The sequence below is a fragment of the Panthera pardus genome, unplaced genomic scaffold (genome assembly GCF_024362965.1).
Source record: "Panthera pardus isolate Hobbes unplaced genomic scaffold, ASM2436296v1 HiC_scaffold_17, whole genome shotgun sequence".
Lineage (NCBI taxonomy): Eukaryota > Metazoa > Chordata > Mammalia > Carnivora > Felidae > Panthera > Panthera pardus.
In genome coordinates this window covers 88,116,907-88,142,851 of record NW_026526732.1, presented here as the reverse complement: position 1 = coordinate 88,142,851, position 25,945 = coordinate 88,116,907, and the positions used below count along the sequence as shown (strand labels likewise).

General features: G+C 35.2%; 1 protein-coding gene and 1 pseudogene across 1 annotated transcript in view; one reads left to right on the top strand and one right to left on the bottom strand.

Moving 5' to 3' along the window:
• COL19A1 (collagen type XIX alpha 1 chain) overlaps window positions 1-25,945 on the top strand; it is a 345,794-nt gene that overhangs the window by 64,260 nt on the left and 255,589 nt on the right. The window contains exons 8-10 of the mRNA XM_019417657.2: window positions 3,047-3,172; window positions 4,276-4,338; window positions 12,740-12,793. Of these exons, the coding sequence (XP_019273202.2) occupies window positions 3,047-3,172; window positions 4,276-4,338; window positions 12,740-12,793 (243 nt within the window). The remainder of the gene's footprint in view (window positions 1-3,046; window positions 3,173-4,275; window positions 4,339-12,739; window positions 12,794-25,945) is intronic.
• On the bottom strand, window positions 2,033-2,871 carry LOC109248202 (ER membrane protein complex subunit 4-like; annotated as a pseudogene).

Genomic DNA, 25,945 nt, shown 5'->3' with positions numbered 1-25,945 from the left:
ACAGAAAATAGAAACATGCTACATTTTACAAATGGGAAGATAAATAATTATATAAAAGCCATTTAAGTGCATCTGTTATAATTCTGACACCAACTTTTTTTTTTTTTGAAAAATGTATTGAATTCAGAAAGTTTTAATGTGCTTGCTTAAAAATTTAATTTTATCTTGGAATTTCAAATCAGACATGTTTTTTGTTATTAATAGTTTATAGCATATTTCAAGGGTAAAATTTATTCAAGATAATTTGTAAATATACTTCTTTGCTTCTATTAATTAGATTTTCTGTTTCTGTCAAGTTTCATGACTACAGACATAGGCAGAAGGAGGAAATTAGCAACATTTGTTGAAAATAAATGTGAAATGTGATTAAAATTTGTAGGGCCAATTAAGTAAATATGTGTCAAATCAAAACCAGAAGTTTTACAAAGAGTCCTTACTTGTACATTTTCATGTTCTCTTTAGGCACTCTTTGGAGAGTGTGGATAGTTTTATAGTGAAGCCTGGGACATACTTTTCAAGTCATTTAAATCCCCAATTTAATGTAGTAAATCAGTTATCCAGAGCAAAATTATGAACTCGAATTGGGTTGTGGTCATCTGAGTGGGAACCAGTAGAGCTGGACCTGACTGGAAAATCATATCAAATCATATGAGAGAAATGAACTATTCTGGTGATAATCATGTTTCATTCTAATGTGACTTGAAACTTGTGGACTTGGAAACTGATCAAGGTAACAAAAGAGCCAGTTATTAAATCCGGAGAGGGTGAATGTGATGGAACTACTGGTGGACATGGGAACCTACTCCCAGTGTTTTTTTGGGTGCTATTTTTCTTACAGTTTTTGTTGTTTTCACAGGCATTGGAATGCTACCCATTTTTTTCAAAATAATTTTGTGTCTTAAAAATTATGTATGTTTGTCATAGAAAACTTGGAAAATACAGCCAAATTTAAAGAAGGAAGTAGATATCAACCTTGGTCTCACCACAGTAAATAACCACTGACCATCCTTTACTACGTTTTTATCCTGACAATATTTTTCCAAGCATATATAATTTGTAATATGTAATGTGTGAGCCCTTTCCCCTAAATTGGAAATTCAGAGTTATGAAATGGCAAGCATAAAATTACAAATTCACAGTTACAAACCCTGATGAGGAGCCTGAAATTATGAAATAATTATTATGAAACTATTAATTATTAATTATTAATTTAATAATTATTAATAATAATTAATCACTGGTAAGTGATGGGATAGGAGAGGATACATTTATCCTCCCATCTGGATTTATTTTTTGAGAGAAAAAGTCATTTCTCTGTAACTGAGTTTCACTTCATGTTATCCCACATGTTCTGAACCCACTGATAAAGTATAAATTTTGCCACTTGTCTGTTATAGTGTAGACTTTTTAATAACTTTAAAGGACAAAGGAGTAGAATAAGATACACTTTAATTAAATATATACCATCTTGGAGTGTAAAAAGTATTTTTTTATTTGCTTTTTGTGTCTGTTTTGTTTTTCTTTTCATCATGTGTAATCTGAATCTAGCATCAGTTTCTCACATCTTCCAAAGTGTTTCCAACAGAATTTTTATGTCCCAGTTTATGTTAAGTAGAAGTGAAATATTAAGGAGAATAGATTTAAGGGAAACTTGTGCCACTTTTTTTTTAAGCATTGTTCTCAACCACACAATTTATTGAAAGGAGCTGCTGCTGTGGGTCTTGATTTAGCAGCAGGCGTTCTTTTGTTTCATTAGAGTTACAGTTTCATTTGTTGTTTTGCTCTGTCCTGGAACCATCAATACAGTTTTCTACATTATTTTCAGTCAAGGGTTGTCGTGTAGTTTGTGTTCATAGTGATACATACTTGTCTTTCTGGGGTTTGCCTCCTCACCATGGGGAGCAGGGAGCTTTGGGCTCTTCCCAGCTTGAATGATGATGTTAAGAGTTTGTATGCCGAGGGGGAGCCTCTGGGCATAAAGAGGTTGTACATGAGATCCCAGGATGTAGGACCAGGTAGTTATTTCTCAGGTTCACAGAAGCAGTTCTCCACCACTGAACCCCATCCTCTCTGGGGGCTCAATGAGGGCTAACCAATCTGATGCATGTGTGGGCAATAGTCCCATTGACTGGCACTAATAAACAGTCCATGCCAAACCCATGAGGTTTCTGAGAATACACCAAATCGTACAGAAACTTCTGGCTTGAACTTTGTAGCATCTTGAAAGTGGCTGAAATGGCCATAAGTGCCTGAATAGTCCCCCCAAGCCACCATCACACCACTGTAGTAGGGAAGATGGAGACAGTATTGCCTGCCATATACATAATGAAGAGGTTCATGGGAATCTGCTTGAAGGGACCCAAGGCAATGTTCCAGTAGCGCTTCTCCGCTACAATCCTGTCTGTCTCTTGCATGCTGGTTTCAGGCAGGCACTTGCTTGTCCAAGCAACTGTCAGGGTACAGTGAGTCTCCCTGGCTACTGCCCTGGTCACTTTGGCTCCTGCTGCTTCCTCCAGGCCCGCTCGGCTCAATGGCCCACTTGAAGCACCGACCTCGGTTAGCCACCAGGCCCTCAGGGTCATCATGGCAATGGCTGCCTACCAAAGCTACCAAGCTCCTTATGCCTTTACATTCATCTTATAGGAGTAAATGAGGTTCTAAAAGTTCAAGTCACTTGCTTTTATTTTAAATTTTGTTCCACAAAAACGTATACAGATGTAATGTGTATAACTATTCTATAGTAACAATGCAGTTATTGTAAATATTTGATATGTCTGTACTTATCATAAAGTCATTTATAATAGCTTTAGAATTCCTCATCAAGACAAATTTTAGCGCATTTCTAACATGTTGTAGTGTAATGAAACACATTGGAGGCCTAGTGAAAGAGCAAAGACATTATCAATTTTCATATACCTGTATCAACTTTTGGCTAATTAGAAGGTGGTTCTTTCAGGCAACTCCAGTCATCCCTAGTTTGGTGGGAGCCAGTATTTGGGATGCTAGAATGTTGGGAATTAACTCTATTCATTTTTCTGGATTTTAGTGTCCAGATTATGATGGCTTTGGAAGCACTGCATCATCACTGTTACCCGCTCATGCCAGTAAACTGTCTGCCTATCTTCCAGCAAAGGAGGAACTTCAAGACCGGTGCCAGTGCATTCCAAACAAGGTTTGCTAGTTTTAATCTATGCCCACTGAGAAGCCACTGCACAAAGTGAGCCATCCCCTTGGATGTGGTCCCAGTGTACAGAATGTATCTTGACCTCCAGTGCTAGTGTGCTAGTTGAATCAAAAGCATAAGCCATTCAGTCGCTGGGATGGATTATGAGAAGGGAATTGGAGAAAGGATTTCATGCATTGTTTTCTGGCTGGTTCTGAAGCCATAGACTTTCCAGGCTATGAATGAGAATGGATAGAAAGGTAAGGGGAGGACCCACCTGTACAATAGACAAATATTGAGTACTTAACATGTGCCAGGAGTAAGCTTCAGTTTTGGGAATTCACAGTTGAAACAGTGCCTGCTCTTCCACACGTACACAAAAATACCCTATATGGTATTTCTTTGTTGTGTGGAGGCTGTTTGTCCAGTATCTCCAAATATCCAGCCAGCCATCTCCTTTTGCCATAAATTACGTAGAGAATTTATAGAGAATATCACTCAAAGAAGTTGCTTCTCTGGTACCACTACAGTCCCCTGGTCAGGAAGAGTGGGCCCATGGACCGACATAAACTTCTTTTGTGAATAGTAATGGCAGTCAAGAGGCTATGCTAAAAGTAGGTTGAGTGATTTCTTGATGGTTTTCCTCTATGCCCTTACCTGGGAAAGGAAAGAGGTTCCTAGAGCAGAATGTCCCCTGGCACTGTCACTTCATAGTTCCCCTTAGAGGCTTAACACATCCTGCTACCCCTTTGCTCTTGGTTGGAGGAGGGGGTATACGGGTGAGGTAAAGTTTAGAGGAAATTTACATTTCTTGTAGCGACCAACACTGTATCATAGGCTCCATGAGAAAGGCAGGTGCAGGGCCATAGGGGAGCATCATGTGTTCAAGTTCCTGGAAAGTCTCATGGAGGAGATGATGTCAAATGGTATTTGGAAGACAGAGAGTACTGAGCCTCCTGAACAAGGGAAGGGCATTCCAGCAGAGGGACCACCATCAGCTCAGAGGAAAGTAAAGCTTTATCCTACTGTTGTCACCTTCATATTTACAAATTATTAGTCTTTGGCTCAATGTGACAGAATGTTTGATAACACAGAAATTCACTTTTGCTCAGGGAGAAGCAGGTTTTCCAGGAACTCCAGGCTCACCTGGTCAGAAAGGGGATAAAGGAGAACCGGTAAGATACCACAAAACACTGTCAGAATGAAAGTGGATTGGTTCAAAAGTGATTTAAAAATGTGTCCACGTCATATCTCTATGTCCCATACAAATGCACGTTTCTGTTAAAGGCTACTAAGGACTATATTTAAATGCTGATCACTGAAATGAGAAAGACTATATCAGCATCCAAGTCTGCTTTTGAGTTCCTATTGGAACTAAAATTTTAAAAGATATAGAGACCCAAATCTTTGTTATCTATAAACTATAAGCAAAATTGTGAAGTAAGAACATTTATATTTTGTTATGCCCTAACTTTCTTTAGCATTCTGTTCACCGAATACTTGATGAACTCTTATTTCACTTGTGTGTTGATGGGTCCCCACTGAAGATTCTTTTTTAGCTTCTTATTCATTTGTTTATTTGTGTATTTTACTTTTATATAAAATTATACCCTCTTCACTCATTTCACAGAGCATGAGCAGAGGAAGGGCCTAGAGAGAGGGAGAGAGAGAGAGAGAGAGAGAGAGAGAAAGAGAGAGAGAGGCAGAATCTGAAGCAGGCTCCAGGCTCTCAGTTGTCAACACCAGAGCCTGGCGTGGGGCTCAAACCATGGACTGCAAGATCATGACCTGAGTCAAAGTTGGATGTTTAACTGACTGAGCCACCCAGGTGCCCTGAAAAATGCCATTTTGATAGGGATTGCACTGTACTGTAGATGACTTTGCGTAGTATAGATATTTGAACAATATTGATTCTTCTAATCCATGAGCATAGAATATCTTTCCATTTGTATTTTCTTCAATTTCTTTTATTAATGTCGTATAGTTTTCAATATACATGTCCTTCACTTCCTTGGTTAAATTTATTCCTAGGTATTTTATTCTTTTTGATGCAATTATAATTAAGATTTTTTAAGATTTCTCTTTCTGATAGTTCACTATTGGTGTATAGAAACACCACAGATTTTTGTATCTTGATTTTGTACTCTGCAACTTTACTGAATTTGTTAATTAGTTCTAACAGTCTTTTGATGGAGTCTTTAGGGTTTTCTATATACGCAATCATGTCATTTGTAAGTTGTGACAGTTTCACTTATTCCTTTCCAATTTGGATGCCTTTTCTTTCTTTTTCTTGCCTAATTGTTTTGGCTAGGACTTCCAATACTATGTTGAATAGTAGTAGTAGAATTAGGCACCCTTGTCTTGTTTCTGATCTTAAAGGAAAAGTTTTCAGCTTTTCACCATTGAGTATGATGTTAGTTGTGGGCTTGTCATATATGGCCATTATTATGTTGAGGTACTTTCCCTCTATCGTCACTTTCTTAGGAATTTTTATCGTATATGGATGTTGAATTTTGTCAAATACTTTTTCTGCGTCTATTGAGATGATCATATGATTTTTATCCTTAAATTTGTTAATACAGTGTATCATATTGACTAATTTATGGATGTTGAACCATCCTTGCATGCCTGTAATAAATCCCACTTGATCATGGTATATGATACTTTTAATATATTGTTGAATTCTGTTTGCTTATATTTTGTGAGAATTTTTACACCTATATTCATCAGGGGTATTAGCTTGTAATTTTATTTATTTGTGGCATATTTGTCTAATTTTGATATCATGGTAATGCTGGCCACATAAAACAGATTTGAAAGAGTTCTCTTATTCTGCATTTTGGAAGAGTTTGAGAAGGATTGGTACTAATTCTTCTTTGAATGTTTGGTAGAATTCACCAGTGAAACTGTCTGGTCCTGCAGATTTGTTTACTAGGAGATTTTTGATTAATGATTCAGTCTCCCTATTAGTAATCAGTCTGCTCATTTTTTGTTTATCATGGTTCAGTCTTGGTAAGATATATGTTTCTAGAAATTTATACATTTCTTCTACATTGTCCAATTTGTTGACATATCATTGTTTGTAGTAGTCTCATGATCCCTTATGTTTCTGTGGTATCAGTTGTAACTTCTTTTTCAATTCTGATTTTATTTGTGTCCTTTGTGTATTTATTGTGTATTTATCTATTTATTTGATGAATATACTTAAGGGTTGTCAATTTTGTTTCTCTTTCAAAGAACGAGCTCTTAGTTTCATTGGTCTCTATTATCTTTTTAGTCTCTATTTCATTTATTTCTGCTGTACTCTTTGTTATTTACTTCCTTCTACTAACTTTAGGCTTTGATTTTTTTTTTCCTAGTTCCTTGAGGTGTAAAGTTAAGTTGCTTATTTGAGACTTTTTGTGTTGCTTGTGGTAGGCATTTATCACAATGAACTTCCCTCCTGGAATTGCCTTTGCCGTATCTCAGAAATTTTGGTATGCTATATTTACATTTTCATTTGTCTCAAGATATTTTTTATCTCTATTTTTATTTTTTCTTTGATCCATTGATTACTCAGTAGCATGTTGTTTAATATCCACATATTTGTGAATTTTTCAGTTTCTTTTTCATTTAATTAATTTCTAGTTGCACATCTCTGTGGTTGCAAGAGATGCTTGAAATGATTTCAGTTTCTGAAATTTAAGATTTGTTTTTGTGGCCTAACATTTGATCTGTCTTGAAAAGTGTTCCATGTGCACTTGAAAAGAATGTGTATTTTGTTGCTTTTGCATGGAATGTTCTGATCCTGGTGTATAATGCTTTCATTTTATTGTTGAGTTCATTTTGTTAATATTTTGTTGAGGATACTTGCATCTATGTTTATCAGGGATATTCATTTATAATTTACTTTTCTCATGACTTGTTTCTCTTGTCTGCTGAGGAGTCCCACTTAAGATTCTTCCTTAGCTTCCTACCCTTTTCTTAAACAGCTCATCTTTGTTGAACTAATTCTAAGCAGTATCCCGTGTTTAGAGATCTGCCTTTCCCTTCTCCCTGCTGTATCAAAACTTAAGTGTTCTCTTTTCCACTTTTTAATATCATGTCTTTCGTTAGATACCTAAATACATTAATTTGTGCTAGGCTTAGGAGTTGATTATGTTTTTGCTATCTTTCCAAGGTGAAACAGATTTAAATTCCATTCATGCCTTAACTTGGAAGTCCATGGTTCTAAATTAACAAAATAATCTAAGTGGGCTCCTTATTTTAAAGGGTAGGAGACTGATGTCTGAGCAATGACTGATCCTTCAGACTTGCACAGCAAACTTCAACAAAGACAATCATAGGCATTTGACTCCTAAAGTAAGTTCTGCCCATTGTGGCTTGCATGGCAACTTTAGGAACCTTAGTAGCTGTTCAAATGGGAATTTTGAAGTAGGATGGAGCATATAGTTTTGCCCTTTAAATCAAATTACTTGGGATAACTTTGCTGAATGCCACTAAACAATATCTAGTTCTAAGGACTACATCAATCAAACTGAACATATAAATCATTATAGCAATAGCTAGTATTTATTGAATGCTTACTATGTGCCAGACACTGAGAAGAGTGATTTACATATCTTATCTTTTTGATCCTTAAAACTCTTCATGTTAAGTGTTGGTATTACTATTTTATAGAAGGCAAAACTGAAGTTTAAGGAGGTTAAATTATTGACCAAGGCCACGTGGTCAAGCTGGGATCTGAACCCCTAGACCTGTCAAATCCAGTGTCCTTCTCTTAATCAGTTTGCATTTTGAAGGTTGCTCTATGTTTAAAAGCTCTCCAGTATTATTTGTGTTCTTTGATCATGGTACTTCCACTTGTAATACTCATTTTAATCCTTTTAACTTCGTAAAGAAAGGCAACCCAATATTTTTATCCTCATTTTGCAACTGAGAAAACCATGCATGGGTAGAATGGTGTGCTCAAGGTAACATAATTAAGAGGACTCATAGAGTAGAGAGATCTGAATTAATCCCAACTCTTCTTAGGTTAGCAGTGTGAGCTTGGCCAAGCCACCCAGTCTCTTCATGTTTCATTTCCCTCATCTGTAAAGGAGGGTGTATAATCTATCAGTTCTACCTACATTGTAAGGTTGACACAAAGTACTTTGAAAATGCATATATGGCTTACTTGTTGGTTGATTGTGATGTGATGCACATTACCATTTTTTAACTTGACTTTCTTATTCTTTGACTTACCAATTCTATCAATTTAAGATTACTGGCATAGGAAGAAATTTCACATGTCAGTTTTAGAAGGGATAAAATACTTTAAAAATATCCTTGCCCCTGTTAAAAAATATTACATAAATATTAATAAAATCATTAAATCACCTTTAAATGATTTTTTTAAAAGATTAAGTGCTGAGTCTCTCTTGTTAGAGCATATATCTTTTAAAGACTCATTCTTTCTCCTTACTCTTTAATCATAAATAGATGTCTCCTTTAATATGTAAATATTCATTTTTCTTTTATTCGTTAATTTATCAGCAACTATTTATTGAGTTCCTATTATTATAACAAAAAGTATACTAAGTTCTGGAGCTATAGCAGTAGTGAGAAAGCATAGGCTTAATCTCACTGAGCTTATAATCTAGTGTTGATTTGTTTAAGGAGTCTTTCCTCCCTCTGTAGGAAAGAAAACCAGTAGAAAAGAACTAGGAAGGAATTAGTAAAAATGATAATTAGCAAATTTATTTTATTCCAAATATATAAAATATACAAGAAATGTATCTTAGGGTTACAATGTGTTATGTAACTTCCCACTTAAGATATGTTTTTAAAATACTAACATTGGTTTTAGTGTCCAGACTACATGGAACTCATAATTGCAGGTGATTTTAGTAGCAAGGTAAAAACAGCTGGGATAAAATAAATTGATGATTTACAAAACAAGACAAATAATTGATTGGTATGCTTCCTTTATTTTTTCAGTACAAGCACCAGCATTTGATTAAACCAGCATAGTACTTGCTATGTAATTATGACTTCAGATGACTGTGGCCATGAATGTGTTCTACTTTCCTGGCACTCGTAATAAACATAGATGTATTATTTCATTTTAAGGAGTTGATTATGAGTCTGTTCCTGTTCTTATTGTACTGTGTGATCCTGCAACTTTAATGTGAAATAAATAAAGATGACTTTCCTCTTTGTTTAAGTCTGGTATGTAATTTTCATTATTAGACTAGGTGCACAAAATAATGTCTGCAGAGCTTGAAGATTGAAAGTCATTTGCTCTAAGGCATATTGAATAGTTAATTTTGTAAAATGATCAGAAGTGCAGTGTTACTAAGGGAACTAGATGTTCTCAAGGTTTTCCTTTTGGTTTTAAGACTGACAAAGGATATTTAGGACAGTATATTAGAAGGCTTACCTCTTTGGAACCTGAACCACTTGAGAGTGAATCCTGTCCCCCTCTTACTTACTTTAAAAATGATACTTAATAATACCTAGTCAATGCTTTATTGTGAAGAAGGAGTACAATAAAATGTATATAAAATATTGAGTGCTAGAAACTGTCACATAATAGGTACTGAAAAAATATATGTTTCTTCTGCTTTTCTATCCACAGTATAATCTTCACATGTTGAAGGAGAGATGGAGATAATCCTTTAGAGTTCAGTTTCTTATGTGACTTGACCAAAAACAAAATAATCTTCATTTGTAAAATAATCCCTTAGAATTTGCAACTGATTAAATATTTTAGTATATAAAAATCTCAGATGGTTATTGTGTGGTACTTGTAGTAAATATTAATAATTTATTGATAGTTCATTTCTTAAAAAGATCACTTGATATAAGTATTTCATTCAAATCTGTGTCTTCTGTTCCCAATATTATTTCACAATGAATAATCCTGTCAGGAAATCCTTTCCTACCTGGGTCAAAATCCACCCGTGGCTTCCTTTCTCCCTCAAGGTGAACACTCAAGCTCTTGCCTTGGCTACAAGGCTTTGCATAATGTGTAGAGCTCTCCCTATCCCTACCTCTCCACTCCCTATATTGTCTCCTACCGTTTCCCCTGTTCACTCCTGCTCCAGGGTCTTTACATCAGGTTACATATACCTGGGGTTTCTTTAGATATCCATCTGGCTCTCTCCTTCAAACCATTTAGGTTCTTGCTCAGAAATCACTTTAAAATAAAAAGCCTCTTCTGATATCTTTATATAAAAAGCATCCCTTCATTCCACCTCTATCTTCTTTCTTAGCATTTTTAGTGTCACTTGACTTGTTAAAATTATGTCTCTATTTATTTCCTCCACTAGAATAGAAGTTTTGTGAGCAACATACATAGAACAGCACCTAATAGGAGTTGAATGAATAAATGAGCATCACACCTGAAAGTCTAAATCATCAAGTCAGCTGTTCCTAGAACCTATAAATTCAGGTGCCCCAATTGCCTAGGGTACTTTGCCAAGCACAAAGAGTCAGTTTACAGAGAAAGAACTAGATATGCTAAATCATAAAGGACAGTTACATTTTTCACTATTGTTTGTTCTACTACACTTTTTCTTTTAAAACACAAGTTAGTGACCTGATTAGTTTTAGCTTCATATTGCCAATTAGTAATGAAGAATCAGAAATATTTGGAAAAAAATGTTTGGGCTTAATTTAATGTTTATCTTTACTTGCCTATATTCTCATCCATGCCTCATTAATATGATTTACTGCCTTGTTTTTTCTTTTTATAAAAATGATGACCCTCTCTCATGGAGTAAGATGGTTTGAAATTCAACTGCTGCTTGAATTTGAACACTTAGATGTGATCAGTATTCTGTATCAGGGCACCTAATCAAATTGTGTCATCTGTTCAAGAGTAAACTCTGGGTTTCATTATTTGAAATAACAATTACTACTTTTCTTTCATTCAAACTCGATTATTATAATGTTCTGAATTTTTTAATTCCCTTTTTCTTAGCAAATGTAGTTAGCAACCTAATTATGTAGCAACCACATTACTTTCTCAGTTCTTTAAAACTCTGGCTAATACCCTCACCCACTTCAAAGTGGAAATGCCTTCAGAGTTTTATAAAATAGCAGCTCAATTTCAATGTCCCTGAACCTAAGGGAGAGTATGATCTAAGTTCTATTTGAGGAATAATTTTCCAGTTTATTTTTGAATTATTATCTTCCACATATTGAGTTAATTTCCCAAAAAGTATAGGCTTTATTAAATGATTACCTTGCTGACATACTTCTAGAGGAAATCAAAACAGTTTAAAATGGTACAAGTTAACTTACTTGACTCTATAGTCAGAAACTTTGGTACTGATTCCTTTCTAGTCGGGAAAAAAATATGTATTTTTTTCAATCTGACTTTATTCATATGCTCATACTATAGCCACACCACACCAATAAAAAATAATTGTCTCAAAATATGTTCACATTTTTTTTGAAAGAAAAAATTGCTTAGTAGCAACCTCTCAGAGGTGGGATTTAATATTGACCTTTGACTTTCTATGTCAATATAATAAATAAATAATATTTCTTTAACCTTTCTAATCTAATATTGAATATATTTGATTTATTTTATTTTGTATCAATTTTTGTATCTATTTTCACATCAGTTTTATCCAACCTGATATAATTTCATCTAATGTCTAGAAACTTGAAGTTAAAATTTGCCTGTGTGCCTAAAATCTGAAATTAACATACTATATCAGTATAACATGGTGCTATTTGTTCATAAAATTCTGATATATTTCTTAATTTCTACCACACATTGGTGATAGAGAAACTCATCCAAAAAGTTTATATTATTTTTCACCATTTCAAGCATATTTATTAGACTGAATTTGTGGTAGAGCCATTAAGGCAGATATAGGTAACATATCAGCTTCATTGAGATTATTTTTTCCAGTTTAGATGGAAGAGCAGGGAAGCTAACAATTGGATTGACCCAGCTGTGAGATTTTTCCCAGAGGATATAATGGAAGATCAGGCACATTAATGAAACATATATGGGTACCTTCGAGTCTAATCTTTCACGACTAGGGTGGCTGGGTAGCTCAGTCAGTTAAGCAGCCAACTCTTGATTTTGGCTCAGGTCATGATCTCATGGTTCATGCGTTTGAGCCCATGTCGGGCTCTGCGCTGACAGCACAAGAACCTGCTTGGGATTCTCTGTCTCCCTCTCTCTCTGCCCCTCCCATGCCCATGCTCTCTCTCCCTAAAAATAGATAAATAAAACATTTAAAATTTCGTGACTTATTTGAATGGAAAGCATGAAGAATTAGTTAAGATGAAAGCAATAGAATCATTCCTAATCTTTATAAGTATAAAAGAAATGACAAAGTTGAATTATATGTATTTGTGTAGAGAATGTCTAGTTTTAGTTTTTACTAGCCCTTTGATATTTATTACTTTCTAACATTTTGATAATTTATTGTCAAAAGTATAGTTTAATGACTTGTAGACAATATGAGGAATGAACTCAGGGAACAAACTTTGGTGCAAGGAAAAGCAACTTATCTGTGCAATGGTAGATTCTCTTTACCTTAGCAATTAATATACCTTTAAAAAAACCTAATGAGCATTTCTTTATTTTAGGGTTCAGGTGGTATTAAAGGTGAATTTGGTGCTCCTGGAATTCCTGGGGAAAAGGTATGTGGATTTGCCATTTGTTTAAGTTTTGTGCCTGTTTTATTTTTTTAATTGTTATTATATTTTTTAATTTAAATCCAAGTTAATTAACATATAGTGTAATAATGATTTCAAGAATAGAATTTAGTGATTCATCACTTATATATAACACCTAGTGCTCCTCCCAACGAGTGCCCTCCTTAATGCCCATCACCCATTTAGCCCATCCCCCCCCTACACCCACCAGCAACCCTCAGTTAGTTCTCTATATTTAAGAGTCTCTTATGCTTTGTCTCCCTCTCTGTTTTTATCTTATTTTTGCTTCCCTTCCCTTGTGTTCATCTGTTTTGTTTCTTAAATTCCACATATGAGTGAATCATATAGTATTTCTCTTTCTCTGACTGATTTCAGTTAGCATAACACACTCTAGTTCCATCCATGTTGTTGCAAATGGCAAGATTTAATTCTTTTTGATCACTGAATAATATTCTATTGTATCTATGTACCCCATCTTTATCTATTCACCAGTCAGTGGACATTTGGGCTCTTTCCATACTTTGGCTATTGTTGATAGTGTGGCTGTTTTAAAAGGTTGTACCAGATAGGAAGAGAAAATATACAGAATAAGTCTGATTGTTAAGAGGTCAGCAAACTATGGCCCTGTAGCGGGCTGCCAAAAACTCCCAGTGTATGATTTTGTGATTAATGTTGTGGTGGAACACAACTACACTCATTTGTTTTCATATTGTCTTAGGCTGCTTTTATGCCACGTGGCAGTGGTAGGTAAGTGTGGCAGAGATCAGATGGCCTACAAAGTCTAAAATATTTACTGTCTGGTCCTTTGGAGAAAAAACTTGCTGACCCCTGCTCTGGAACATTTCCCATTATTACAAGAGCCCCAAAGCTTCTTAGTTTCATTATTTTATGTTATGCTATAGTATCTTTTCATACATATTTCACTGTAGACATAATTTAAACATTTAAAAATATAGTACCACACGAGATGTTATAAATAAAAATACAAGAGATATGTCGATCCATCAATAAAATGCTATAAATATAGTATTTATCTCCTAAAACGGTTGATTTTTCACATTGTCTTTTTTAGTACTGTAAAGATAATTCTGCATGATGAATTTACTCACAAGAGGTTAGTGTGGCCGTTCAGCATCTTATTTAAGTTCAATTTTGTTTTATACATTTTTTATTTGAGTATAATTGGCATGCAGTGTTACATTAGTTTCAGGTGTACAACATAGTGATTGAGCAATTCTATAGGTTATGCTGTGCTCACTGCCAGTGTAGCCACCGTCTGTCACCATACAACGTTATTGCAGTACCACTGACTATTCCCCCATGCTGTGCCTTTTATTCCTGTGACTTATTCATTCTGTATATTTGTTCAGTTTTTATAGAAACTTTGAAATTGTTATGTTTGTAAATTAAACTGCAATTAGTTTGTCTTATTTTTCATGATTTCTGAGTGTGTGTGTAGGCATATACACACATAACTTAAACTGCTTAATTATTAAAGTGTCACATGTTGATGCTAAGAAAATGTTCTTCTTCAGTACAGTAAGTTTAGGAAAGGTTTATGTAGCTGTTTTAGCTGCACTAATTATCAAGTGAGTCCATTGTGCCTCATTATCCAGAAGGCCTTGACCCTGTGGTTATTAACGTACAGTTGTCACAGGAGTACCTGAAGCTGAAGTGGTGGGAAGGTCCAGAAATTGTCAAATAGTTTTTGAGTCCTTCTTAAATGTGTCTGAGAGCTGACTGCTTCATTGCTGCTGCTTTTTCATTTTAGAAATTATTCAGCCCCATATGCAATTTTCCTTACTCTTCCTGTAGTAGTATAAATATTGGACTCAGTAAAATCTTTGTGGAATGATACCTTGCCATGACCTAATATTTATTTGGGATGCTATCCTCTTTTTTTTTTTATTAAAAAATTTTGTCTTAATGCTTATTTATTTTTTGAGAGAGAGATAGAGTGACAGGGTGCAAGCAGGGGAGGGGCAGAGAGAATGGGAGACGCAGAATCCGAAGCAGGCTCCAGGCTCCAAGCTGTCAGCACAGAGCCCGACACGGGGCTTGAACTCATGGCCTGAAAGATCATGACCTAAGATGAAGTTGAACGCTTAACTGACTGAGCCACCCAGGCACCCCCACTGCTATTCTCTTTTTAACTAAGCTTACTGATGACATTAATTGCAGACTCTTCAGAAGTAAACATTTATTCAAAAGTCTAATTCCTTCAAAATGCTTTTTCCTCTACAGAATACGACTCAGTCACCTATCTCCTAAGGAGATTGCCCCTAGTCAAAATTTGCTTTATACAGTTATTCCACCATAATAATAATCAGATTTTTTGGATTTCAGATCACTGAGATTTTTTGAATTACTTTGAATATAGGAACTTTGTTTAAGCCAAGTGCAGAATCACTGGAGTACTTGGACTATAAAATAGATTATAGATCATTGGACATCTTTACAATGGGAAGTAAAGTTGATATAATTTTATACAGTAAATTATGGGGAAGCAGGATAACATTCTCCTGGAATACTTTAGAATAGAATTTACTCGGGGCGCCTGGGTGGCTTAGTCGGTTGAGCGTCCGACTTCAGCTCAGGTCATGATCTCATGGTCTGTGAGTTCAAGCCCCGCGTCGGGCTCTGTGCTGACAGCTTAGAGCCTGGAGCCTGTTTCAGATTCTGTGTCTCCCTCTCTCTGACCCTCCCCCGTTCATGCTCTGTCTCTCTCTGTCTCAAAGATAAATAAACGTTAAAAAAAAAATTTAAAAAGAAAGAATAGAATTTACTAAGATTTGTTTAAAATACCATTAATTTCATTACTCCAAAGTGACATCTCTTGGATCCTATTGATGAAAACCAGGTGTAAATTGCTACTGATTGTGGAGGAGGCTCTCAGCTCCTAAAAGGTGCTGTCAACAGACTGAATTCAGTACAAGAACTAGATAAAGTAATGAACAGGCTCAAATCAGTCAAAATAATATCAATCAAGGGCCATGACAGTAAGAAAGTAACAGGCTGGAATGTTAAATATGCAAGCTAAGCAATTCTCTGCAATACATAGTTTCTTAGAAAAGAGAGGACATTTTTGGCAGAGTGAAGGAACTGGAGCAAGATGTAGTGTTGCAGAGACAAACACTACTCAGAACTAAAGATTTTGTTTATTTTCCTAGAAGCTCAAATTTATAGAAAGAATTTAATGTGATGATCTGTACTCCAATTAAAGTAAAACTTCAATGAATATAAAGACATATACCAGCTACTAATTAACTGGTTGAGCCTAGTAATTCTGGGAAATGGAAGCCTCAGCCCTTGGAGTCCATTTGGTTGAAATGGTGATGCAGTCAGTCTCACAAAATCAGTGAGCTTCAGTGTCTATGTGAAGACACTGTCTCCAGGGAACTTAAAAGCTAATGTGAAAAATGGATAAAGAAGTGTCATATGTATATACATATATGTGTGTGTATGTATATATATACATATATATATGTATATGTGTATATATATATGTAAATATAACATTAGTCAGCCATAATAAAGAATGGAATCTTGCCATTTGCAACAACATGGATAGATCTAGAGAATATAAAGCTAAGCAAAAGAAGTCAGAGAAAGATGAATACCATATGATTTCACTCATATGCACAATTTAAGAAGCAAAATAAATGAACAAAGAAAAAAAGAGACAACACAAAAAATGGACTCTTAACTATAGAGAAGAAACAGATGGTTACAAGAGGGGAGGTGGTGGTGGGATTAGAGAAATAGATGAAGGGAGAGTACACATCATGATGAGCAGTGAGTAATATATAGAATTGTTGAATCACTATATTTTATACCTGAAACTAATATAACACTGTATGTTAACCATATTGGAATTAAAATGAAAAACTTAATAAAAAAAGTAATGTGATTAAAGGGAAGCTGTATCAATGGTGTTCTAAAACCAGTGCAGATTGTCCTAGCAAATACGCTTTGTTTCTACAAGCAGTTTTCTTTGGGTCTAGTTTATTTGAGTTGCTCTTAGAGCCTCACAGACAGAATTCATGCAGCTTCCAATGGCGTTAAACATGGTATCAGACTACACTTAGCTATTGGATCCTGGTTTCATGCATCTTCAGAGACTCTCCTCAGTGACTAATACCAGTATCCATAGAATCACGACTCTTTGACCATAGCCTGTCCTCAAGATCAGAGTCACTGGTGGTACCGGGTCTGCTTCTATCTTGTCACTTAATTCACCTGTTAAAGGGATGCAGCATTCTTAAGTGAAGAAATGTCACCTGAAGAGTGTTTTTCTCGCTTCCATAATCCACAGGTTACCATTTATTTAAGATAACTCTAATGAGGGGCGCCTGGGTGGCTCAGTCAGTTAAGCATCCGACCTTGGCTCTGGTCATGATCTCATGGTTCGTAAGTTTGAGCCCCGCGTCAGGCTCTGTGCTGACAGCTCAGAGCCTGGAGCCTGCTTCAGATTCTGTGGCTCCCTCTCTCTCTGCCCTTGCCCTGCTTGTGCTCTGTCTCTCCTTCTCTCAAAAAATAAATAAATATTAATTTTTTTTTAAAAATTAAAAATAAAATAACTAATGAATATGTACAGAATAAACATAACAACAAAGCTACTATGTATCTAATGGCATGCCTAATAAGTTTTAAATATTGACTCCAGTAAGGATATGTCAATTTTTCTTAATTTTTAAAATTTAAAAGTTTTAAAGTTATAGTTGTGAAGATGAGCACTTATATTTGAGGTAAAAATACTTCCATTGTTGTAAGATGAAAATAACTTGATTGATTTTTCTGAGTAAACTTCCAAAGAAAATTATTAGTTCTGGGGCGCCTGGGTGGCGCAGTCGGTTAAGCGTCCGACTTCAGCCAGGTCACGATCTCGCGGTCTGTGAGTTCGAGCCCCGCGTCAGGCTCTGGGCTGATGGCTCGGAGCCTGGAGCCTGTTTCCGATTCTGTGTCTCCCTCTCTCTCTCTGCCCCTCCCCCGTTCATGCTCTGTCTCTCTCTGTCCCAAAAATAAATAAAAAACGTTGAAAAAAAAAAAAAAAAAAAAAAAAAAAGAAAATTATTAGTTCTTAAAGTATGATGTATTCTCAGAACTGTATCTCCCACATCTGGCTTAATGTGACTCATACTTATCTCCCAGACTATTCATATAGCATCCCCAGGCTTAACTTTGATTCTTCTTCTCAGCATTTGTACTTCTTTCAGGCTCTTTTTCTTAGAAGTAGAAATGCTTAAGGGTTCTGTTAAAAGATAAAATTAAAAAAAAAAAAGATGAGTTTTCTCACTTGGAACAAGAACATATGCAAAGTGCCATAGAACATATATCTCTGGTATAATATTCTCAAAGTAAAACTTTCTTAATTTTTTAAGGTTTACTATTTAAACTAGAAAGCTGATTTATGTTAATGCAGTGAAGCATATTCTGAGCAGTGTAGAATAGAATTTGTATTTTAGCTACACTTTATACTTACATCCAGTGTGATACCATAATAAATTAAGTGATTTGCATATAAATCCTATTATTCTAAAACAGACCTACACCTTGAAGTTTGGCTAGGTGATAGCAGTAAATTTTTTAAGTCAAAGCTTTGAACAAACTATTAGTTTCTTCTGAGGCCCAGGAGAAAAATAGTACACTAAACAACACTATATTATGAAATCAATTTATGGGATATGTCAAGTCATGGAGAATGAAGAACTTTAGCATTTAATTAGGTTATTTTATGATTCCAATACTCATCACCTTATGTAGACTTGCACTAGGCATTCTAAACTTATATGTACAACCGTATAGCCAACACACTGCAAACAAATAACTGTCCCCTATACATTTATGCCAGCACAGCAAGTATCATTAGTTATTTGTCACTGGTGACTTCTGGGAAGCATGGTTGGACAGAAGCCACTGTCAGTCAAAATGAGTAAATTGGATGGTCTAATTTCCACTGACAAGTAAAACACTTAATGCATAAGATCACATATGCATGCACCCATACATATATGCATGCACCCACATATGAACACACGTGCTCACAACTCACCATGGTATGTGGTGGAAAATGAGATGAAGATATGGATACTGGGAGCAAATCCTGCCCACAGTATTACCTTCAAACATACCAGTCAAAGCATTCTTGTATTAGCTATTTGAATATTTCAAACAAAAAATTACCTTATTCTCTATTTCACATATATATGTTAAATATGTTTTCTGAGAAGTGGGGATACTTTTTAAAAATAGGAATAATTATTTTCTAGCCATCTTAATCCTAATAATGTGATAGTAAAAGTTGAATAAATACAGAACCTAACTGCTAAAACCAATTTTCTGTTTGCTTACTTACTTATAATTTGTTCCTAAAATGTTTATTTTACTAAGAAAACTTTCATGAAAATAACTTTTTTTCCCACAGAGTAGGTATGCAATAAACGATAGCCATCACTGTTGTGCCATTCAGATACTAACTATCCAGAGTTAGATGGCCTATGTTTGAATTGAAGCTCCAATCCTCACTTTTTAATTTTAGGGAATGTCTCTTGGTTTCTTCTAAGTTTTCTCTTTTTTAAAATAGGCATTATATTGTATCTACTTATAGTTTTGTCTTAAGGATTAAATGAGATTATTCATAAAAGTGGCAGCTCAGTGCCTGATCTATAAATATAGAAGTCTCCGCTTATCAGTGGTCAACTGCAATCTGGAACAGATGGTCCTGGTTAGAAGGTCAGTAGTAGCCTAACAGTACGTCATTCACCTCACTTCATCTCATCACATAGGCATTTTATGGTCTCACATCATGACAACAAGAAGGGTGAGTACAGTACAATAGGATATTTTGAGAGAGAGAGAGAGATCATATCCACATAACTTTTATTAAGAATATTGTTATAATTGTTCTATTTTATTATCAGTTATTTTGTTAATCTCTTACTGTGCCTAATTTATAAATTAAACTTTATCATAGATGTGTATGTGTAGGGAAAGACAGTATATATAGGGTTTGATACTATCCGTGGTTTTAGGTCTTGGAAGGTATTCCTTGCAGATAATGGGGGCAGGGGGAAAGTATATCTATTTGGTAAATAGATATAATTTTAAAAGAAAATAGTTTGATGATTCTATTATTCTAAGTTTAGGCTTACTTTGAAACTAAAGTAGAACTCATTTGAGGGAATTTATATTATTTATTCAAAATACATTTAGTGAAAAATGTTGAAAGTCACACATATTTTAGATAATTTTGACCTCTAAAAGCAAATTAAATTTTCATGTTAGCAAACCAATTAATTTTCTATTTAACTGAAATACGGGGGCGCCTGGGTGGCTCAGTCGGTTAAGCGTCCGACTTCGGCTCAGGTCACGATCTCGCGGTCCGTGAGTTCGAGCCCCGCGTCAGGCTCTGGGCTGATGGCTCAGAGCCTGGAGCCTGTTTCCGATTCTGTGTCTCCCTCTCTCTCTGCCCCTCCCCTGTTCATGCTCTGTCTCTCTCTGTCTCAAAAATAAATAAACGTTAAAAAAATTTTTTTTAACTGAAATACGTATGAGCATATCCTTTTACAATAATAATAATAGCCATTTACTCAATTATTATGTGCTAAACACTGTCAAGGGACTTCTTTGCATTGTTTTATTCATTTCTCACAGAATCTCTGAGGTAAGATTCATTATCATCCATATTTCACAGATTAAGAAACTAAGAAAGTATAAAAACTTCCCCAAAGTTTCATAGCTAACAGGTAGTGGGCCAGAATTTAAATCTTACCCATATGCGTTCATAGCTCTTACACCTTCACCGTATCATCTCATCTTGATAGCTCCTCAAGTATATACATTCCCTTTGCACAAACAGTTCTGAATTAGATCTTAACTTCATTTGCCTACAGCCTGGAGAGGGAACTGTAGAGAGTTTCCTAAATTCTGCTGCAGGGAGGGCTGTGTTCTTTCTCTTTACATCCATGGACCTCTTTTAAAGTCTACCCAGCCGGAGAGATTCTGACTCTCCCACCCTAAGAAAATTGTATCCACCAAAATAAAATCTTCATCATATGTTTTTTCACCAAATGAAAGTATTTTGTTTAACTTTACCTTCCAAAATAAGTATTATGAAGACAACATGATTTTATTTTGTTTGGTTTTCAATTTCAAAATTATATTTGAAATAAGCTTTTAAAATTCCCATACCTGGACTGTCTGGAGATCCTTATCTGCCCTGCACACCTACCTCTGCAGACCAATCATGGCCACACTCTCCAGATTACCTTACCTCAACAGCTAGCCTAGAAAATTCTCTTTATGTTCTCTATGAAATATGCTTTTGATATGTAATTATATAAATAGGTATATACAATATAAATTACTTTTGGTCATACATTTATTATATATTCTTTTGATCAGAAACAAAAGTGTTTAATTTAGCACGATGAGTTTTTTAAAAAAATATTGAACTTCTAGAGATAAAAAGCCATATGCATTAAAGCACTTAAGAAGTATATCTGATAAAAAAAAAAGAATGAAATCTTGCCATTTGCAACTACGTGGATAAGAGGCATTAAGGAATCTACTCCTGAAATTATTGTTGCACTATATGCTAACTTGGATGTAAATTAAAAAATTAAATTAAATTTAAAAAAAAGAAGAAGTATATCTGATAATGTGATGAGAGAGTTGCCAAGTTACATGACTTAAAAACAGCCAGGCTAACTATTCTCATACCGAAGAGCTTTGTGTGAGGCACTTTTTGTCATGAACTCTGGAGCCCCCAGTCTCTGCTGCTGTGGGGCGAGATTGAGCTGGGCACACCCACTGTCTATCTGCCTTTGTATTCCTTTTGGGTTGGAAAATGAAATGAAATGACTGCAATCTCTGAATCTTGATCTTTCCCTTAAAAAGACATTTTATGAGAAGACCTCAGCTTCAGGAAATAAAGGCAGATGATGTTACCATTTATGAAAGTGCAGACAAGGCCAGTAGCTATTGTGATTTGTAATGAACCCTGAGACAGCCCTGCTCCAGATGTAGCATTCATGCCTTAGAGACTCAGAAACTTATAGGTGTTTATTGGAAAAGCTAGAGAATTTTTTAAAGCTATTTGGCTTTCTATCTATATTACCTAGTTTCACCTCATTTCCCATTGAAATTTAGAATTAATATTAATTTCAGAAGTCTTCCCAAGTTTAAAAAAAATAGTTAAAACACCTATTTGTACGAGACAATTTATTGTAGGAATCAAAACACTAAATGAGAAAAAGAAAGAAGAAAGAAAGAAAGAAAGAAAGAAAGAAAGAAAGAAACAAAGAAAGGGCAATTCACCTTTATTCTAACAATGGGATGTTTCCTTCCTATGAACTTGTCAAATTTACAAAACAAGTATGAGCCATGTTAGAGAAAATACCTCTTAAACTGAGAATCATCTATATACTTCTGTATTTCAGAAAATTCTTCAGCAAATGAAACAGTCAAATCTGGACATAGGATTAGACTTCTTATCACAACCAGTATTCATAGAAAAAATGGCCACATGAAAACAGTTTTGTCAACCTACTGTTGTCTCACTTATTAAAGTTACAAGGATGATACTTGAATTATCAGTGAAAAATTATCACCTTTACATGGAGTAATCCTCATTTCATTGTCTTATTTGTAGGCATTATTTTGATTCAATATAGCAGTAAGAAGCAGAAACCTGAGAATGACAGAGGGAATAGAAGGACAGGAAAAAGAAAAAGAAACTTGCTCACTCTGCAGTTGATTTTATTTCTTAATGGTTTCTTATTCCCTTCTAATGCCTTCCACTCACACCCCAAGAAGAGCAGTTGGCAGAGAACACAACAGATGGATGACAAGCTCAACACATGCAGTGGATCTGGCACCCAGGCACTTGACTTTTATTTGCTAAACAGCCAGATTTCGAGAACTTAGTCTGCTGATGTTCCTACTTGGTTTAATGCACTATGAGAATCTAGCACATAAATATTAAAATATTGCCATAGAAAGATCACACGGTCTCTGTTTCTCTGCATAGTTTAGTGGCTAATTATTTTATTCTTTATTTAAAGGGGTAGATGGTATTTGATAAAGACATCTATAATTTCAGATTAGAGTTTTCTAAAAGCGTCTCTGTCTAAAGGAAACAGACATAGCCAGTGTAAGGTACCGAATGAACTTGTTAGATACTAAGTAGAGGATTTGAGAGCATGATCACAGATGATTGGTACCTTTCTTCGCTTCGACCATCACTGCATTTTCACACATTACCAGATTCAAAGCTCAAGAAAAATTACATCTTCTTGGTAAAGTCTCATTGACACAAGACGAATTAACAGCCCCTTCACTCTGCTCACATAGTATTTTATTTACATTATCAGTATAGTTTGTGTCTTTATCTCTACTGTGAGATCCAGGAGAACAAGGTCTTGTTCCTGTAACTGCAGCACTTGACCCAGCATATGGCACCTGATTGATTCTAGATAAATGTTTGTTGATTTATTCAGAACTCAAGTGGACTTAGCCCCAGGCCAATAGAGAAAATAAATTGAAGATGATTGTTAGAAAACTGTGCTGAGGGGTAGTTGGAAAAGGCAGTGGTGCTTCAGTACAAGTCTTCTGTACTTTCCGCAAAAGCACGCTTCAGGGAAATAGGAAGGTAGGAAAATCTCTTATCTACCTAGCAAAGCTTGCAGATGTTGCTTCCTAGAGTGAAATCTAATAGAAGTGTGTGCAACTACAGAATTTGTTTCCCATTTTCTCTTGGAGAAACTATGTTCTTTCTTCTCTTCCAAGCATAAACCTGAAGAAGTTATCATGCTCTCTTTTTTTCCAAATAAGGTTTGAAAAAATTCTCCTGACTTTCTTACAACATTGCTAAGGCATATTCTTTCTCCATATCTTCACAACGATTTACCTCAGGGCTAAAGATAAATAACCAATGACTTCGCTAGTGCGAAGTGCATTTAAGCTCCACTAGAAGTAATTGATATGGAGTAGAACTATAAATTACTCATCATGAGGAATACTTTGGACAGGAAATAGTTTGCACTTACTAGTATCTCACTGACCTCAATTAGGGGCTTACTGATGACACTTTCCTTCTCTTTATATCTTACATCATCTTTCACTTGTTAGAATGCTTGATTCAGATGTCAGTTACTACACTTTGGGTATTTCAGGAGATGATTCACATTAAATGTCTTCTATTTCCCTAGTACTTTTATGAAGCTTTGAGTTTACTTAAATACTGTTTTATAACTCATCTCACAATATAGTGAAATCCAAAACACTTGTTCTTGACAAATCCACTTAAAAAAATCATCACAGGTACATAGGAGCCCAGATTTTTAGTGGGCTCTACAACATTGTCCAACGCCCAGTTCCCTAACTTTGTTAGATATGGAAAGGGTTGTTTACCTGTCCAAATAATTTCAAAGTTACTTGTTTTCTTGTTTTTTTTTAATTTTAATAACTCAGTATAATTTTCATTCTATCAATTTATAAAAGGATTGTAAGATATATTCCCTCAAAAGAAAAACTTAATGGTTGTAGTTGACTACAAGCTCAGTGTATACTTAAGCAATTCAACTTTAAAAAAACAAGTTGTGTTAATATAAGTACTATATAGTATCCAGAACAAGAAGTGTGTGTGTGTGTGTGTGTGTGTGTGTGTGTGTGTGTGAGACCCTCCTGTTTTTATTCTATGTGGTGAGATCATTTCTGGAGTGATGTGCTGAATTCTGAGTTCCATATTTTAAAAGATATATTGGCTGACCAATGTGCACCCAGAAAACAGTAACTAACATATTAAGGGACTCCAAACTATCATTTGAAAAATTATTGGTTTACTGAATAGGCTTGATAGTGACACAAAGGGATGTCATACATAAGACCAATAAGAGATTTTTCCTTTGTAATATAATACTAATGAGCAGAAGGGTGCCTGGGTGGCTCAGTCCATTAAGCATCTGACTTGGGCTCAGGTCATGATCACGTGGTTCATGGGTTCAAGCCCTGTGTCAGGCTCTGTGCCCACAGCTTGGAGCCTGGAGCTTGCTTTGGATTGTATGTCTCCTTCTCTCTCTACCACTCTCTTGCTCATGCTCTGTCTCTGTCTCTCTCTCTCTGTCTCTCTCTGTCTCTCTCATAAATAAACTTAAAAAAAAAACACTAGTGGGCAGAAATTTGGGGAAGGTTAATTTGACTTCAGAAAGCATTATTGCAGTATTTGCATAAAGAGTTGTTTTGTTCTGCTCTCCAAAATACAAATTAAACAGCAAAAGTGTCTGACTACTGAAGTTTTCAGTAGAGTCAGTACCTCGACAAATGTTTTGATGGAGGTGGTGAATAAAAAGGTATGAATTTATTTTTGTCCCTATGTGAAAGACTGCCCATCCTGCTCATTTTCTAAGTATGTGTACTTGCGTATACTTGTGTCCCCAAACATGTACATTCAGGTTAATAGTTTTTGAGACAGTAGATGTTGGGTTCAGCTACTACTAACTCCCCATATTTACATTACTATGATTAAGACATGTATCAACCATATATTGCCTTTAAGTGGGCTGGTTTTCCCTTCTTTGAAATGACCCATAAGAATAAGTAATAATAGGATCTCACTCATTTTATGGTTAAGAATGATATAAATTTGCCTTATCCTGAACATTAATACGATAATATATCCCCGTGTGTTTGCTGCATTAAAGATCAAATACATATGAATAATTCAAAAAGTTTGAAGTTTTAAACCCTATAAGGTATACAGTTTTTTAACTTGATGATTTACTTCTTGGAATAAAGTCCAAGAAAATAGAAGGAAAAAATAATCCTCCCTGAAATAAAAGACTTAGATTGGATGAGATGTCTGAAAAAAAAAAAAAAAAGGTGTATATTCTATTTCCTGAAATGCTTCGTTGAGTGGCAACAATTTAAGAACCATAAAAATTCAATTTTTGAAGATTACATCCTGAGTAAAGCAGATGTATAGTCGGAAACATAGAGGCCAAGTGAGTGATACACAAAATCAAAATCAGATTTACTTTTAGCTGCCTCTTTTATTGGTTTTCATGCCGGAATTCTGGCATTCCATTTCGATGTTTCTTCCAGCTATTTCGCTCAACATTCAATTTAGGTAAATTTTCT